Below are 14721 nucleotides of genomic sequence, written 5' to 3' on the forward strand. Positions count from 1 at the left end.
TCCGGCGGTCTGTCTGGGGGGGGGGAACCAAGGGTCCCAGAAAAGCAATCGTGGCGCCTCTTGGTCTAGAACTGGACCCAGTCAACTTTATCCAGAAATCTCTTGGCCCCAAAATATTTTCCGCTGTCACTTTTATCATACATACCGCTTCCGCTTCCCCTAGACCCTAAACCTCTTGGATACGTAAGACACCATTTGTCGATCGCCACGCGGGGGGCTCACCATATATCGAGGCCGAGGCATCCTCAGAGCGCGCATTTTTGGTTTCCCTTGCGATTTATTCCGGTGATGCATCGCTGAGTGTGAGCTTTTTTTGGCTGTTGCTGTTGCCGTTGCTTTTGCTTTAGTTCTCCCGCCGGGTGTAACGTGGGACAACCGACGACATGAAATCGCATGATGGCTCTCTAGCTCGGCGGCCTCGACTTACATCGTTCCTCGATGGCGTTCGCTCATACCTGCCGCCCTTGAACTACATCACCCTTCACTATGCGTACTTCATCGTGGTCTGTCTGGTGTTCTCCCTTATCCATTGGGGGTCATCCAATCCCAAGTACAGCATTTCGTACACGGACAGTCTTTTCCTCGTCGTCTCGGCCATGACCGAAGCTGGCTTAAACACCGTAAGTGCCTCCCACGAAACACCATTGCCTTACACCGGGCATATATGTAGCGCCAATTTACCCCAAAGGCTCATGGCCAACCGTTTATGAAACGAATGCGAAATTTTCACTCACCAATTGGTCAATTAGGTCAACCTGAGTGAGATGACAACCTTCCAGCAAGTGCTGCTTTGTCTTTTGATCATGCTCGGTAGTTCGATCTGGGTCTCGATATGGACAGTGCTTGCTCGAAAGCATGCCTTCGAAACCCGGTTCGAGGACATTGTACGAAGAGAGCGTGCCAGGGCCAAGTCGGCGGAGAAGAGCAACGACTTGGCATTGAACATGCCCATCATGCAGAAGCTCTCCCGAACGTTTCGGAAAAGCAAGACGCTGCCGGACAACAGCACCCAGTCGGCTGGGTCGTCGAGCCCGTCGCAAGGTCTGAGTTCTCGCAATCCTGCTACCGGCTCGATTAGCGTATTGCCGATCTCCAGTCCAGTCGCGGTCGAGAAGCTCTCGGAGCCGGTCCCCATGACTGACGCGGAAAAAGCAAATGCTGCAAGCCAAGACGGCTTTGATGCATCCATCAACCCGTCCCCTACGAATGACCATATAGCATTCGTGGATGATGTGGAGGCAACGCGTCCCAAGACAACATCGTCTGCTTACGAACATGGCCGCGGCGTCGTTCGGAGGCATGCGCCCGGTTCTCGCGAAGACGGTCATATCCGTGACGATGCTGGTGCCGAAATGAATCACCAGCAGTATCTGACCTCGCAAAAGATTGGTCGAAACGCCCAATTCCATGACCTGACTGCCGAGGAGCGAGACCATCTTGGCGGCACCGAGTACCGAGCGCTCAAGGTCCTCTCTATCGTTGTGCCGGCTTACTTCTTCCTCTGGCAGCTCTTCGGTTGCATTGCCCTTGGTGCCTGGATCAACAACAACCAGCCGGGCCCTGCCAATGCCAACGCTATCGCACCATGGTGGAATGGCATTTTCAACGGCATCTCCGCCTTCAACAACTCGGGCATGAGTGTATTGGACGCCAATATGGTCCCGTACGGGAGCTCATACTTTGTACTCGTCGTCATGGGTGCCATGATCCTTGCCGGAAACACTGCGTACCCCGTCGTCCTTCGGTTTTGGATATGGTCGATGCTCAAATTGCTCGAACTGCTTACCTACGAGCACTCGTATGCGGACCTGAAGTCGACGCTTGAGTACATCCTGAAGTACCCCCGTAGGGTCTACACGAACCTGTTCCCCGCCAGAGCTACATGGTGGTTGCTTTTCATGCTTTTCGTCCTCAACGGAACCGACTGGGTTGCTTTTGAAGTCCTGAACCTGGGCAATGCATCGCTGGGTCACATCCCGATTGGCTCTCGCATCATCGACGGCTTGTTCCAGGCACTTGGTAGGTTAAACCATCGATCGCCTCGCGAGGTCTTTGACTGACAACACGTAGCTGTGCGTTCTGGAGGTTTCTATGTCGTCAACATCCCCGGTCTTTGTAAGTTGAAACCCCTTTATCAGGTCAACTGTATTCCCAATAACACCTGCTGACCACACTCAGACATTGGCCTCCAAGTTCTATACGTCATCATGATGTACATCTCGGTCTACCCAGTTGTCATTACGATGCGCCACTCCAATGTCTACGAAGAGCGCTCTCTGGGTCTCTACGCCGAGGACGTCGAGGCTGCTTCCATGGCATCGACCATGTCTTCCATCACGCCACAAAACACGAACACGTCCCGAAAACGACGAGGTTCAACCTCTGCTGGCGTATTGAGCCGCGCCTTTCGACGTGCCCTGGGTGAATGGCAAGGCGTCGGCGCCGCACGCCAGAAGCCGACCGGGGACGAAGCCGAGAGCAGGACCAACTTCATCAGCCATCAAGTGCGCGGCCAGCTGAGCCACGACCTATGGCTGCTGGTGGTCGCCGTGCTCTTCATCATGATCATCGAGACGCGCCACTTCCTCGAGGACCCCGTCACCTACTCCGTCTTCAATGTCATCTTCGAGGTCACGTCGGCCTACGGCTGCGTCGGCATCTCCACCGGCGTGCCCAACGCCGCCTTCAGCTTCAGCGGCGGCATGTACACGGGCAGCAAGCTGATCCTGGTCCTGGTCATGCTGCGCGGCCGCCACCGCGGCCTGCCCGTCGCGCTCGACCGCGCCGTGCGCCTGCCCGGCGACGACCTGGAGCGCGAGGAGGAGGAGGACCACCAGATCCGCCGCAGCATCTCGCACCGGGGGCCCAGCAGCGTGGGGGGCGATCTGGGTATGCGGGGCGCGGTTTAGTGGCACCTGATGTTCCGAGGCGAGACTTGGTTTCCGATTCCCCTTCGGCGGTCGCCTTCGATTGTCTGATGAAGAGGCAAGATAGATGATGGTGGTGGGAAGGCCTCCCCAAAGTGTAGGTTGGGGTTCATTCCTGGCTGGAGAGCGATAGGGGGAAAAGAAAGTGACGATTCTGGTCTTGCTGCTTCTTGGGATTGGAGAGAGAGATATAGATACCACTGATAGACTTGGGCGAGCGAGGTGCTATGGGTACTGACCGCATGACTTTACGATATGATTATACGACATATAGACCTGAAGAAGTCTTATAAGGCTTTAGACAACAAATAACAAATTGACTACTAGATGTGTTCAGGGCATCCTGATACCATTGAAACAGTATCACAAACCAGCCGAAAAGTGCATCCTGAACAGCAGTACTGGATCTTGGGAATCATAATATTGTCTAGATGCTGGCCCCTATGCTATGCAGATATCATCTCTCATTATCGTATCTTTTCTTTTCTCGTCATCCGAAGAACAGCTTTTTCTGCCTCGGATCCGCAGGCGTCTTGCCGCGTTTCTTCTCCGTGCCGCCTCCTGTCTTTTGTCTCTTGTGATCCGGCGGCGGCTCGGAGTGTCTCGACTTCTTGACAGGGCTATTGGAGGCGCTATCACTTTGCACGGCGTCGCGGATCGTCTGCCGCGAGAGGCACAGGTCAATGTGCTCGTTGAACTGCCGCTCGTCCGCGGCTTGCGGACGCATACAGATCGGGCAGTCCCACCACGTCTCCTCTGGCGGGGGTGATGTGCCCTTCTTCTTAGCGATGGGCGTGATCTCCTTGCCGTGATGTCTATAATTCTCCTCTTTAGGCCCTTCTTCTATAGGCCCGTCTCCGTCATGGGGTAATTGGGCATCGACTTGGCCCTCTAGTTCCGCATCGTTGCCGTATAATGCCTCTTCGGGCCATTCCTCCCATTCGCCGTCCATGATGCTACTGGCTTTCCGTTTCGCCGCCGTGCCCGGCTCGGGCGAATCGCCGGATTCCGAACGTCGCAGCGGCCGACTGAGACCGAAGAAGGCGGCCGTGTCGGGCTTCTTGGTGCTGACGAGGTTGGTACAGCGCAGGCCCATGAGCCGCAGCTTCATGTCCGGGACCTCCTGCATCAGCTTCGTGAGGATCGGCAGCGCGTAGTTGTACAGATCGTCGGCTAAATGAATAGCTTTCGGGGTGACGACCTGCCGCGTCAGCACCTCGTATGTGTGCAGCTTGACCTTGAGCACGAGCGTGCGCCCCTTGCACTCGGCGCGCCGCATGTCTTTCTCGAGCTCGTCGGCGATCCAGCGCAGCTTGTCCCTCAGTTGCGTGGGGTCCGCCATATCGCGGAACGTGCTCTCGGTCCCGACGCTCTTGCGCTCGTAGTCCTCGGCCGGCTGGATGTTGGTGCGGCCGAGGCCCAGGTGGCACATGAGGAGGAACTCGGACGTCTTGTCGCCGAAGAGCGGCCGCAGGAACCGGCGCTGCGCGTAGAGGTCGCCGCAGGTCGCGACGCCGATCTCGGCCAGCTCGCGCTCGAGCACGCGGCCGACGCCGTTGACTTTCCGCGTGGGCAGGTCGCGCATGAAGGCCACGACGGCGGCGCGCTCGTTGGGGAGGCGGTACTGCCCATTGGGCTTGTTGAGGTTGGAGCAGATCTTGGCCAGCTTGGCGTTGGGCGCGATGCCGGCCGAGACGGTGATCCGGGCCGCGGCGTGCACCTCGTCGCGCATCTGCTGCACCGCCTCGTCGGGCGTCCGGCCGTGCGCGGCGCAGTACTCGGTGATGTTGAGGTAGGCCTCGTCGATGCTGGCGCTCTCGAAGCGGGGGTCGTAGTTGGCGAGGACGGCGCGGATCTCGCGGGCCTTGGCGGTGTACTTGTCGAAGTTGAGGGGCAGCAGCAAAATCTCGGGGCAGAGCTTCTTGGCGACGAAGCCGGCCATGCCGCTGCGGCAGCCGTACTTGCGCGCGACGTAGTTGCAGGTGGTCAGGACGCCGCCGCCGACGGCGAAGGGCAGGTGCTCGAGCTCGGGCCGGTCGAGCAGCTCGACGGCGGCGTAGAAGGCGTCGCAGTCGACGTGGACGATGTACTGCGACAGGTCGCGGCCCGCGTCGAGCTGGGCGAGCAGCTGGTCGGCCTGGCGGGTTTCGCGGGTCAGGTCGAGGCGCTCGAGGCGGCGCTTCTTGTCGAGGATCTGGGCGATCTTCTGCGTCAGGATCTTGTCCCGCGCCTCCTCGCGGTTGAAGAACTTGGAGCCCTTGGAGGCGTTGTAGATGACCTCGGACACCTTGCTCTGGTCGACCGAGTCCTGGCCGGCCTTGGTGAGGGACGGGCCGAGGAGGGAGTACTTTAGGGTGCCGTGCTCGGATACGATCGCTTTCGGTTGGTCATTGTCGGCGTCGGCGTCGTCGACAACAAGGGGGGGATTTGTTGGTGGGTTCGTGGGTTCCGCCATTGTCAAGGAGCAAGGGGCGTCGTGGTGGCTTTGAGCACCCCGGAGGGATGCATGATTCAAGCAGTCGATTCTGTGTAAAAGGGGCGCAAATGCAATGCGAAGCCGGTGTCGAAGGCGGACGCCTCTATGAAATGATGCGCGAAGGCGGGGATGTGGATGGGAAATGCCGTGACGCGTTGTTGGCACCTGGTCAGGTGACGGCCATTTAGGCTACAACCCCCTTTATTGCATATTCCCACTGCCCTTCGCTGAAATCCCGCCCCGACCAGCCGTTAGCTAACTTGGCCCGGAGTCTTAAGACAGACCGTAAGACCAGCGGGAAATCTAATGAGCCTCATCTCAACTACATGTGCAATTCTCTGTAGTTGTAGGTCTTCAATTGACATTTGTCGAGTTTGGCTGTGCTGACCATTGGATCTAGCTTGTCATGGGATCAATCGTTGAAGCTTGCCTACCACGACCACTCTTCGCAAGGTAACATGCCAGCTAACCTCGTAATTCGGGCTCGTACAGCGCCATGCCTACCTCGGAAGCTGTTCTGCCAACCCTTTTTGATGTCATGCCACATGGGCGGCTCCGCGATACGCATGACAGAACATTCGACTTTGGGGCCCCAGGAATCGCTCGCGCTAACCTCCACAAGATGCGCTCCTGTACCCAACAGCTGTGAAATGCAGTTTTCGATACAATCGCTCTACATATCCCATAAGCACACGAGTATGACGATCCTTTCAGTTGCAGTCCACGGGCTGTGCCATGCCTTTAGTTGACCATTGGTGCAATTTGGACACCGTAGGCCTGAGCAGGCCGGGTTCGGGAAACTCTGCTTTTGCTGGCAAATCGTTTAAGAGCTGATGATCAGCCTGTCGTAGGCGATGCATTTTCTTCTCCCAGATGGTAGACGTTTCAAATAGTTACAATTTGTCTTTAGACTGTATTATACATTTTTATACGACATGTTGGTACTCATCGCAGGCATCACGGGAACTTGCGGCCAACATCTGGCTAGAGCCGCCATGGCTGCCGACCACCGTGTTCGAGGCCTGACCCACGACCCTGACGACCTGGAGCCTGACATCGAAGAAAGGCTCGAGAAATTCGTCAAGACGGCCCACGCATATGACATACAAGCGCTTGCGGATGCGTGCAGAGATGTGGATGCCGTCATGTGTGCATACAGGTGGGAGCCCCAACTGATCGTCGAGGGCCAGCTTCTTCTGCTCCGGGCGGCCGAACGGGCTGGCGTCAAGGTAAGCACAGCAATAGGATTGGTGGCACATGGTGGCATTTGATAGGACCTATACCAAGAACTCTGCTTCATGCCAGATCTTCCATGCTTGTTCGTGGAACTATGACCAACTCGGCGATCATGAGGCCTACGACAGCTACATCATGTTCTGCAACCACGCCCGGATCAGCTCGGCCATCCGCCCCATCTACGGCTTCACGGGGCTCACCCCACAATACACGCTCACGCACCCGTCGGCCGGGGTCTCGGAGCACGAGAACCTCGCCCTCAATTACTTCGGCGACGGCGACGAACGAGACACAACAGCCGCCGACCTGGCGGCCTACTCGATCGCGGCCATCTCCGACCCGGACGCGGCGAGCGGCGGTCTTTACCACGTCATCGCCTTCCACGAGCCGGACGCCGACACGTACGAAGAGGTCGTCCGGGGCGTCAAGATCAACTGGAAACATCATGGCGGTGGTAACACTACAGCGCACGACGAGCACCACCACGGCAGCAGCGGGCACAGCACAAGCTTTCTCCACAAAACTCGCTCGACTCCCTTGCCGCCGCCGCAAGGGAAACACCTGATGGTCAGCGACTCTACGGCCGACAGCGATTCCTCGCACAGCAAGACCAAAGGCAGACCGAGTCTGGGCACGCACAAGTCGTTCCGTGAATGGCTGCACGTGCATCTCAAGGTCTGATGATGCCATAACGGAGTCGCGATCGCTGCGCGCATTTTCGTTCCCAACTGCTCGTTTGTCCCCCACTGTTACCCCAAAAGCAAACCCCCACTTGGCTTTGACCACAAGGTTTCGCTGGATCCTTGTTTCAAGTCTCTGCCATCGGATTCCGACCGGGGCGACAGACGACGATTTCTTCTTCAACGTACGATACGATGCCGACGAAAACACGTTTTCTTTTGGCTTGTTCAGGATATGATAGATCATGTAGACATTTGAGATGATCCAATGGGCCTGTGCCGAGCTAGCTTGTGGTGTACAGCTCCCACGAACGGCCCCCGTTATGCACGACCTAAGTTAATGTACATGCTACACAATTAGAATGCCCAATACACGTCGTTCAGCCTCCCTTGTTGTAACGCGAGCGGATCCCTGTGGTGGAGCAGAACCCCGGGGCCGGGGTGGGCGTCGTCATCACCACCGCACAACCGCATGATTCAGCTTGACAGCTCCAAACCTAAAACCGCCCGCCAGCAACCTTTTTGGACCCAAAACAAAAAGCGTTCGTTCATCCCATGCCAAGGTTGAAGAAGCCAATTCCGACGACACTCTTCCTCTGCCTCCTCCTTTCCGTATCCTTCGTGATACACTCGTCTCTCACCATGGGCGCCTTCACGCAAAAGGTCATGGACAAGCTCAACATCGGTAATAAGACGCCGCCGCCGCCGCCCGACAGCACCCGGCCGCAGTTCGCGGCGAGCGAGCCGTGGCAGGTCGGCGGCCACGAGTTCCAGCTGCACCCGCAGGGCGGCGGCACCTACCCGCGCCTGGCGCGCCTGTCGGACGGCGCCATCCTGTGCGCCTTCACGCGCTTCGAGGGCCCCGTGCGCGTCCTGCAGATCACCCGCAGCACCGACAACGGCGCCACCTTTGCGCCCTGGGGCGAGGTCTCGCGCGGCGAGGGGGACTGCGACAACCTCTTCATCAGCGAGGTGCCCTCCACCATGGAGAACGGCGGCGAGGGCATCACCGTCCTCGGCGCCTTCCGCAACCACGATTTAGGGCCCAACGGGCCCACACACTTCCGCATCACCGTCTGCCGCTCCGAGGACGGCGGGCGCTCCTGGCACTTCCTCTCGCAGGCCGCCGAGCAGGGGGCCGCCCAGAGCGGCGGCATGGGCCTCTGGGAGCCCTTTATCCGCGTCTCCCCCCGCGACGGCCACGTCCAGCTCACCTACTCGGCCGAGCTCGCCCACGACAACCAGGAGACCTTCCGCGTCGACTCCCACGACGGCGGCCGCACCTGGTCCGCGCCCCGCTGCCTGCGCTGCCACCCGGCCGAGGAGCGCCTGCGCGACGGCATGCAGGGCATCGTGGCGGCGCGCGACGCCGCCTCGGGCGCCGAGGCGCTGGTGATCGTGTTCGAGACGACGCGCCACGGCACCTTCAGCGTCGAGTACGCCGTCTCGTACGACGACGGGCAGAGCTGGGGCGCCGGGCCAAGGGGGGTGGTCTTCTGCCCGCCCTGGGGCCGCAACGCGGGCGCGCCGCAGATCGCGACGTTTGGGCACGGCGGGTTCGCGTGCGTCTTCATGACGGACGAGGACGCGGGCGAGGTCGCCTGGCCGCGGCACGCGGGCATCAAGGTGTGTTTCTCGCAGGGCCTAAGGGACGGGCGGGTCGAGTGGTCGAGGCCGGTCGAGGTGCATCAGGGGCCCAGCTCGTGGCCGGGACTGCTGCAGATGGGTCATGGGGAGATGATGGCGGTTTATGAGCATGCGGGGAGGCCGTTGGGGCGGATGTTGCATTGGGGGTGAGCCTAAAGGAATGGAAAGAGAAAAGAATACACTTATGGATAGATGGTCCTAGACTACAATGGGAATTTCGAATATCTCAAATCCCCTGTGACTTCGCCTTATTCGTCTCTTTTACTCTGTTCCTGAACTAAAGCCCGGCATTTTCATGAGGTTGTTGCGTCCTAGCAGACCACAAGCGGATCGCTCTTCCCCCCTACGACCCCGCGCCCGTACAACTGGTTGCCTGCGACCTGATAGTACCACCCCGCACCAAGCTCGCCACAGTAGCTGGCGATGCTCCTCATGTGGGCGACATAGTCCTGACCCAGGCAGCTCTGATCCCCATCGTAGCTGCAGATGAAGGCCGTGGTCCCGTTGTACTGCCAGCTGTAGATGTGGTCCTGGAGTAGCATACGGCCCTGGCCCTCATGGTCGCCGCACCAGGCATCCAGGGCGCCGCGGCCGACCCACCAGTTCACCTGGTCGAGCATTTCGCCGTCGACGCACTGTATCATAGCAATGGGATAATTAAAGATGGAGTCATCAGGTCAGTTCTGCTTGGGGAGGGTACTTACGCCCCAGGTATCTTGGTTATGGGTATGTGGTCTACGTGCGCGAGTGTCGTTGTCGATCGTAAAGGGGGATCCTGGAACTGGCTTGCCGTCCAGGTCGGTGATGTTCACAAGGTTACTCTTGTTTGGATCTGGCATTTCGGTGATGTAGCCCCCATTGGGAAGGCTTCTTAATACCTCGCTGATACTGGACGCAGCGTGGGCGCCGAGGCAGAGGAGAAAGGTGGCATTGATGATTTGTAACTGCATGGCGAATTCGGCAGTCTTGAGTAAGTAGTGTATTATGAGTTCGAAGAGTTCAGTTGTTTGTGCGCATAATCAATGGAAGCCTGGCTTGTTGATGTCAATGATTCTAATGTAGTATATTAGAATATGATCTCGCCACACATGGTATTTATACAGTGTACTGTTTATTTGAATCTTATTAAGTGACCAACTTACCCTTATATTGAGTTATTTGCGCTGTAGGAAGTTCAGTATGAATACAATGGTGTAGTACAACTCTTCTTCTGTCTTTTCTTTTTTTTCGATTCATACCAAGGCTCCCCCAGCAGAAACAAAAGACTCCTAAAGAGCAGCTTACCTCAAAAATAATAAACTTGGAGGGGAGAAGAAAAGAGCTTGACCAATCATCCGTACTTAAGAACAATAGTGTCCACACCTTATGCCTCAATAACCTATCTTTACCTCTGTGTTCATTGAAAGGTCAACCAAGAGGGGGGGCTATAGTATTTCTATAATGTGGATTGCATATGTAGAGTTCTGATTGTCCATCCGTGCCCGAGCCAGTGACTCATTCAAATCACTTCATGCATATTCGAGTCCTAATGATATCGCGAGGAAACTAAGGGCTAATACCGCTAATTTTGCACAGGAAGAGATCAATATCCTAACCAGCATTTAATTCGACGTGGAAAACACAGTTATGGTATGCTGACAATGTTGAATTAAGCATACTGTCAAAACTATACAAGACTAGAAAGCTGAGAAGCTCCACGTAGCTAAGAAGGTAAAGTACCACCTATATGACGTTCGTTTTTGAACTTCCTTACGAAACCTATTGCCTCAGTTATTACTTCCACTGTCACATTACCCGTAGTTAGCACAATGTTCTCGACAAATGATTGATCCCAAGTAAGAATGAGGAGGGCCACAGTCACAAGAGGTGCGGCAATCGTAACCACAAGCCACGGCCCTTGCTCTGTAGACGGTGTGACGAAGTTCATCCCAAAGAGAGAAGTTGTGAAAGCGAGAGGAGCAAAGAAAGATGCCAAGACTGTCAGTTTAAGGACACGTTGGTTTTGGGAAACGCTGAGTTTGGCCTCCTCCAAAGAGCTTCTTGTCATAATCACATCCATGCCACGAACGCAAGCTGACTGCAAAGCCTCGGCCTTCTCGAGAACGGAGCTCATATCTCTCGACAACCATATCGAAGCGGATTCAGTAGTCTGGTCATCCTGTTTTGGCCAAACATCGTTTAGGGGGTGTGAAGTTATGGTAGATAGCGTATTCGTAATATGCTGGACATGTTCCTGAATGATTCGACTGAAAAAGGCAAGATTTGCATGGGACTCCATAGCGTCCGACTTCTTGTCAACGCTAGAATCCATATTGCGACTGATTTGCTCTTCTATCAGGTTCAGAAAGAACAGCTCTGAGGATGCTACAAATGAGAATAGTCCATTCAGGGCATAGAACGGGTCTTTCTGAGCACTCAAGCCATGGATCTTCTGTCCATAGAAGTATGGCAATGAGCGGATGCTTTGCTTTATTTCGTGTCCGTGAGGGGGCTGAAAGGGTGGGTCCTCTATCCAATGATGCTCCAATGCTATTTTGTGTCGATATAGTGGTATGGGCTCAAAAACCGTAGACTGGCTGTCATCTCCGAGCCACGGCCCCATTGGATCATCTTGCTCACGGTCCCCGGCATCCAGCCAGACAAAGCATAGCCAGGCATTGTCCTTTGGCTTCTTGCAGATGATAATTGTCGCCATCTGCTCAATGCTGAACTCCTTTAGATCGTGCATCGCAAATGTTCTGACTATGGAAGCGCCGCTGTTGTGCTGATGGGTTCTCAAAGACGTCAGGTACTCCTCCATGCGGCGAGACGCCTCCGTTCTTGCCTTGTTGATATTATTCTTGACGAGCGGCTTATTGAGCCTGCCGACCGTGGTGATGGAAAGTCTCAAGATAGCTTTTTGTGAACTAGGAATGCGTGACATCAAGCTTTGTTTAGGACGTCGACTTCTATGTAGAAAGTCAAGATGCCTTTGAAAGAACTCGGGGTCCAATCGGTAGGCGCTACCAATCTCGAGAATTCTTCGCGGGGTTTGGTACCCTCTCAGGAAAACCAATGTTCCTGAGCTTGATGGGAATTGTGGAAGCTCCCGACCAATGGATTTCGGTGCAGCCTCCTTTTCGCCAAGCCACGTGTAGGCGATAGCTTCATTTTCAATGTCATTGTGCCTTCGGACGGGTTTCGGGTCGGTCTCGTTCAAGAAGTTGGCGAGTGCTTCGTACTCGTGGCCAGAAAAGATTGAAGTACTGATAGTGATCGTTGAGTGTTTGTTTATGAGTTTGCGATACTTGTTTGGATCTAAGGTACCGCCTACTGTTGATTAGTTTCCGGTTCCATTGACCCTTATCAGTCGGGAGCACTCACCTTGACGCCTGGCACCTGGATCTCGACCGGGTTCTTGGGGGCCGTCAATTGCAGTTGTCCCTGAAATGTCCATTTCTTGTTCCTCAGGTCGCGGTTATATTCCAGAGACATGAAAACGTCATGCATTCGTTCAGTGGTCTGGAGCGGTATTCTGACTCCTGTAAACAGAAATCAGTGGAAATTGGCCCGGTGCGGCGGGGGGTCTGTACAAGCAGTAGTGAACAATTGGGCCTCAGCCCTGGAATGGGCGTTGCCCTGGGAGTAGACCTTGCCTGCAGAGTCAACCTCGCCTCCAACCGCTCTGGGCACAGGGATTAATGCAACACAGCCCCGGGGCCAGAAGCGCTAAGATGCAGTCACTACAGACACACCTATCCGACAAGAAGATTCTATCCACCAACACACCTCCCACCTTTCTAACCGTAAATGGGCACGGGGGCACCTTCTACATGTTACGGTGTGATTTCGATATATGGATTTCGATGATATCAAGAGATATCAAAGGATTCAAAGGATGTTCGGCCCCTGCTGAATGGCCGATTACTACCATATAGCATCGGTAGTAGTGGGACCGGCATTTGATTCATTCGAGGGCATGTTTTAGTAGAAGGCTCTGGGTCAAAGCCCGTGTCGCGGAGGTTGTACTATGTACTGCACTGTCACGCCACCCCCATCGGAGATTCACATCGTCCGTTTAGCAATGCAGACACCACACCAATTTAGTGTGCACTTGTGTGCATAATTACTCCGTACCTCTAGCCCGGTAATGTATCAACAAGAAATTGGGTATCAAGTCTGTCAGAGATTAGCGAGCATATTGTAAGGCTGAGCTCTCGGGCACTGAACCTGTCGGATATTGCGTCTGTCGGGTCTCGAATCACTTATGCACCTCGGTGCCTCAACATTGATGCAAGTGTATATAAGCCGAGTTGAGCACCAGATATGCTAGCAGCGAACGTACCTTTACCGATCAACGATTCTGTGCGACTGCAATTCTTGCAATCATGGACACCGCGGCCGTCAACCCATCGGCTTTCCCGGTCCAAGCATCAATGGCATTCTTAGCCAAGGACCCATTGTATGCGAAAGAGAAGCCATACAAAGCCCACTACGCCTCTAGCAGCGTGCCACCCACCAACCATATCAGGGAGACCGTGAATGACATTCCCATGCGTGATCTGAGGGGACTCGAGCATGAATTCACTTTCTTGAGGAACGGAATCGCGGTCATTGAGATTGAAAGCGAAATGCGATACGAAGACTTCAATGACAAGCAGAAGATCATCGACTGTTACTGCGACGAGATCAGCCGAACACTGCTTGGTTACATGCAGGCAAAAGCCGTCCAAGTTTTTGATTTCAACGTTCGTGAGATAGCTGAGCCCGAGACTAAGACCACACCTGACCTTATTGATGCAGATTAGACGACGAGATGCACGATACCCAGAAGTTACTGATACTTCCATATTGGCTAGGGATCAACCAACGAGGAACGTCCACATTGGTATTTTGCCATTACTCATGTTTGTCATGAAATCTACTTATCCACAAGCTACAGACGCCACCCGAGCTTCAGTTCTCGGCATGATCAAAGGACTCAACTCGAACAATTCAGATGCATTTGCTCATCTTGAAGGGAGCAGAGTGGTATACGTGAAGTAAGTCATATCTAACAGGTTCTTACAAAGTAGCATCATACTGATCTACATCCATTCAAAAGCGTATGGAAACCATTGAGAGGGCCAGTGAAGGACTGGCCAATTGCACTGTGCGATGCTGACACAGTGGTTCCATCCCGTGATCTAATGGCCGAAGATCATGTGTTGCGCAAGATTGATGGCGACGAGGGTAGGATAGCTGAGAATTATGCTGTCCACTATCACCCATCGCAACGGTGGTGCTATCTCAGCAACCAACAGGAACATGAGCTTCTCGTTTTCAGGCAATACGACACCAATGGGAACACAGGTAATTGTATGTGTCAAATAACAAATCACTAAACTAACTTCAACAAGGTGTCCCCCATGGATCGTTTGATCTCGCGGCCCAGTACCCATCAGAAATCATCGACCGTCGCGAAAGCGTCGAAGTGAGAGCAATGGTCTACCTAGATCCATGAAATAGGAAAACCAGAAGTAGGATGCCCTTCGTTGGAAAATTAGGACAATGGTGTGCGCGACTTGAAGTGGGTGGCGATATTCTGGACGGATTGTCTAAATCTCGTCAATGTTATGCGAATACAGACGTCAATACAAAAAACACACCTTGTGACAAACAGGTCTAAGAACTCGACCCGTAGTAGGGTGTTTGAAGATGTGTCAGAGGCCCCAGACACGGGCTGAAGCCAATCTGGCCGTTGGTCAGACCGAGTAGGGCTAGTAGGCAAGGAGAC

The 14721-nt window shown here is 54.8% G+C and overlaps 6 protein-coding genes across 6 annotated transcripts; 4 read left to right on the plus strand and 2 right to left on the minus strand.

Moving 5' to 3' along the window:
- Nucleotides 1-383: 383 nt before the first annotated feature.
- Nucleotides 384-2909, plus strand: PG985_011836 (uncharacterized protein; the record flags this gene model as incomplete). The annotated part of the gene is made up of 4 exons (XM_066831603.1): nt 384-620; nt 750-2019; nt 2071-2115; nt 2179-2909. The coding sequence occupies 4 exons, from the start codon at nt 384-386 to the stop codon at nt 2907-2909; spliced, it is 2283 nt and encodes a 760-aa protein (XP_066679653.1).
- Nucleotides 2910-3417: 508 nt separating this feature from the next.
- Nucleotides 3418-5382, minus strand: PG985_011837 (uncharacterized protein; the record flags this gene model as incomplete). The annotated part of the gene is made up of 1 exon (XM_066831604.1): nt 3418-5382. One exon carries the CDS (start codon nt 5380-5382, stop codon nt 3418-3420), a length of 1965 nt encoding a protein of 654 aa, XP_066679654.1.
- A 956-nt stretch (nt 5383-6338) lies between these two features.
- Nucleotides 6339-7320, plus strand: PG985_011838 (uncharacterized protein; the record flags this gene model as incomplete). Its single annotated transcript, XM_066831605.1, has 2 exons — nt 6339-6632; nt 6709-7320. 2 exons carry the CDS (start codon nt 6339-6341, stop codon nt 7318-7320), a joined length of 906 nt encoding a protein of 301 aa, XP_066679655.1.
- Nucleotides 7321-7961: 641 nt separating this feature from the next.
- PG985_011839 (BNR/Asp-box repeat protein) lies at nt 7962-9116 on the plus strand (the record flags this gene model as incomplete). Its single annotated transcript, XM_066831606.1, has 1 exon — nt 7962-9116. One exon carries the CDS (start codon nt 7962-7964, stop codon nt 9114-9116), a length of 1155 nt encoding a protein of 384 aa, XP_066679656.1.
- A 127-nt stretch (nt 9117-9243) lies between these two features.
- Nucleotides 9244-12402, minus strand: PG985_011840 (uncharacterized protein; the record flags this gene model as incomplete). Its single annotated transcript, XM_066831607.1, has 5 exons — nt 9244-9277; nt 9330-9601; nt 9671-9931; nt 10744-12275; nt 12330-12402. The coding sequence occupies 5 exons, from the start codon at nt 12400-12402 to the stop codon at nt 9244-9246; spliced, it is 2172 nt and encodes a 723-aa protein (XP_066679657.1).
- A 931-nt stretch (nt 12403-13333) lies between these two features.
- PG985_011841 (uncharacterized protein) lies at nt 13334-14448 on the plus strand (the record flags this gene model as incomplete). Its single annotated transcript, XM_066831608.1, has 4 exons — nt 13334-13693; nt 13749-13987; nt 14050-14297; nt 14345-14448. The coding sequence occupies 4 exons, from the start codon at nt 13334-13336 to the stop codon at nt 14446-14448; spliced, it is 951 nt and encodes a 316-aa protein (XP_066679658.1).
- Nucleotides 14449-14721: the final 273 nt, after the last annotated feature.

This window comes from Apiospora marii (genome assembly GCF_038362585.1).
Source record: "Apiospora marii strain CBS 49790 chromosome Unknown utg000009l_segment0_segment0, whole genome shotgun sequence".
In the NCBI taxonomy this organism is placed as follows: Eukaryota; Fungi; Ascomycota; class Sordariomycetes; order Amphisphaeriales; family Apiosporaceae; genus Apiospora; species Apiospora marii.